Below are 2,301 nucleotides of genomic sequence, written 5' to 3'. Positions count from 1 at the left end.
AAAATCAAAAAGGATTAGCACTCGATTGCGGAAGCTGACTTGCTTGGTCAGGTACACAGACCTGCGGGGGTCGCACGAGCAGCGGCAGCGGTGAGGGACACAGGGCGGCACTTGTGCAGCATGGACTCACCCCCACCCACTCACTTCCATACCAAAAAGGCCAGGGAGCCGGACAGCTTCACTTTGGTGAAGGGCAGCTGGATCTGCGGAGCATGGGAGGGACAGCAAAGCGCAGTGACGTCGCCACGGGGCTGCCTCGCAACCACCCCCATGGGCACCTGGCCTGCCGGCGCCTGCCCCAGCCATCCAAACCGGCGGCCGCCCGCTCCCCCACCTCTGTCAGCGCCCTGTCGTCGCCCAGGTACGCCATGATGCCTAGGTTGAGGAACTCGACTGCGGCAGGCACACACGCAGCGGTGGGGATGAGCCAGCAGGCGGCGCAGACGTGCAGGCGACCGGTGGGGCGTGGCGAGTGCTTTTCTCGACCGCCCAGCGGCTGCCCTGCCCCCTCACATGGCTTTTTGTAATAGATGAGGCGGGGGGCGCCCTCCCCCTCCTCCCCTTCCTCCCCGCCCTCGTCGTCGTATGCCAGCGTGCTCCCCATGGTGGCGAAGAGCTGCTGCCCTGGGAAGAGGTAGTCGGCCAGCTTGCTGGGTGGGGGCTGCAGGGCGCGGGGCGCAGGGGGGTGGAAGCCACGAGTGAGCACATGCTGCGCTGGGGCTTGACAGGGGTGGCAGGCATGCCAGCACGGAGCCGCCAGAGAAGGCTAACGCAGGCAGCGCAGCCGCCCCGCTTGTGCCGGCAGCCAGCGAGAAGGCCGGGCTTGCCTGCTCCAGGCCTCCCACCAGCGGCATGAAGCCGCGGTTGATCATGTGCGCCGCATACGCGCCCTGCTGCCCCGCCACCTGCACGCCGCGACGCGCAGCAGGCAGGCGGGTGGGTGGCGGCGGGTCGTCCGCGTCCGGAAACACCGGTGAACGCACCCCACTCCCACTCCGCCACAAATCCAGGCACGGCCCAGCAGGGCGGCTGCCACCCGCTGCTTGCCTGCGCCGTGGTTGGCAGCCGGTCTCCCACCACCAGCGAGCAGTCGCCAATGGCCAGCACATCCCTGGCCCCAATCACTCTGCGGCGGCGGCGGCGATGGCGAGGCAGGCAGCGCTCGGGAAGGCGCCCCTCCCATGAGCTGCCGCTGCTCTGAGCAGGATCCTGTCGGTGCCAGCTGGCGCCCTGCCACGTCAGCCAGCCAGCCCCCACCTGAGGAAGGGGTCCACCGCCAGCTTGCTGGGCCGCCCTCCCGGCTGGTACTGCGCCTGCTCCGGGATCTGCTCCGCCAGCTGCTGCACCAGGGGCCGCGGCGCGTTGCCCGCGCTCCACACGCACACGCCATACTTGATTTCCTCGCCGCCCTTGAGCGTGATGGTGTCGTTGGTCACCTGCGGGCATGTGAGGAGGAATGCGGTGGTGGGTGTGCAGCGGGTGATGATGAAGCGTGCGTGTAGGAGCAAGAAGACCAAGCGCAACACGGGCAGGCGTGCAAAACCAGCAGGGCCATGCCGTGGCGGCGAGATGCTATCTTGCATCCCTTTGGCCTGCGAGCGGCTGCAGCTGCCAAGGGGGGAGGCCGTCAGTGCGGCGCACCTCCGTCACGCGCACGCCCGTCCGCACATCCACCCCCACGCGCTTGAAGTTGTCTAGTGCATGCTTCTGCATCCTGCACACAAACGCCACCGGCAGCGCAAGCCACCCGGCGCTCAGGCATCCTGCTCTGCGCAGGGGCGTTCATGCCAGGACCAGCACGCCAGGACCAGCATGCCAGCTGCTGCCTGATGCCACGAACCCTGCTGCTCGCTCACTTCTCGTCAAACGCCGACAGGATGGTGCCCTGAGAGTTGAGCAGCGTGACGCGCACATACGGCATCAGCTCGGGATACTTCTTCTTCAGATCCTCCCGCAGAAAGTCGCTCATAGTGCCGGCAAACTCCACGCCTGCGGCCCGCGGCGGCAGTCGCAAAGGATAGGCGAGAAGCAGCAGACGGAGAGCTTACAGACACTAAGTGCTGCTGCTGCAGCAGCAGCAGCAGCAACAGGTAGTGGCAGGCGGCAGGCAGCTGTGCAGACAGCTGCCGGGCCCGCGCGCACCTGTGGGCCCGCCGCCCACCACCACAAAGTGAAGCGCGGTCGCCATCTCCCCCTCCTGGCTCCCCGGCAGTGTGGCCAGCTCAAACTGCGACTGGATGCGCTCCCTGAGCCGCACGCTGTCGGGGATCTGCAGTAGGGGGGGGGGGGGGGGGGGGGGGG

At 67.8% G+C, this 2,301-nt stretch overlaps 1 protein-coding gene across 1 annotated transcript in view; it reads right to left on the bottom strand.

Moving 5' to 3' along the window:
* Positions 1–2,301, bottom strand: part of CHLNCDRAFT_143182 (hypothetical protein) — a gene marked incomplete at both ends in the record, with an annotated part of 3,809 nt that overhangs the window by 127 nt on the left and 1,381 nt on the right. Inside the window, 10 exons of the mRNA XM_005849589.1 lie at positions 40–61; positions 153–203; positions 335–393; positions 514–661; positions 846–905; positions 1,078–1,126; positions 1,258–1,436; positions 1,642–1,714; positions 1,857–1,989; positions 2,143–2,269. Of these exons, the coding sequence (XP_005849651.1) occupies positions 40–61; positions 153–203; positions 335–393; positions 514–661; positions 846–905; positions 1,078–1,126; positions 1,258–1,436; positions 1,642–1,714; positions 1,857–1,989; positions 2,143–2,269 (901 nt within the window). The remainder of the gene's footprint in view (positions 1–39; positions 62–152; positions 204–334; positions 394–513; positions 662–845; positions 906–1,077; positions 1,127–1,257; positions 1,437–1,641; positions 1,715–1,856; positions 1,990–2,142; positions 2,270–2,301) is intronic.

Source organism: Chlorella variabilis (assembly GCF_000147415.1).
Source record: "Chlorella variabilis unplaced genomic scaffold CHLNCscaffold_5, whole genome shotgun sequence".
Taxonomy (NCBI): domain Eukaryota; kingdom Viridiplantae; phylum Chlorophyta; class Trebouxiophyceae; order Chlorellales; family Chlorellaceae; genus Chlorella; species Chlorella variabilis.
This window is presented reverse-complemented; position numbering and strand designations above follow the sequence as displayed.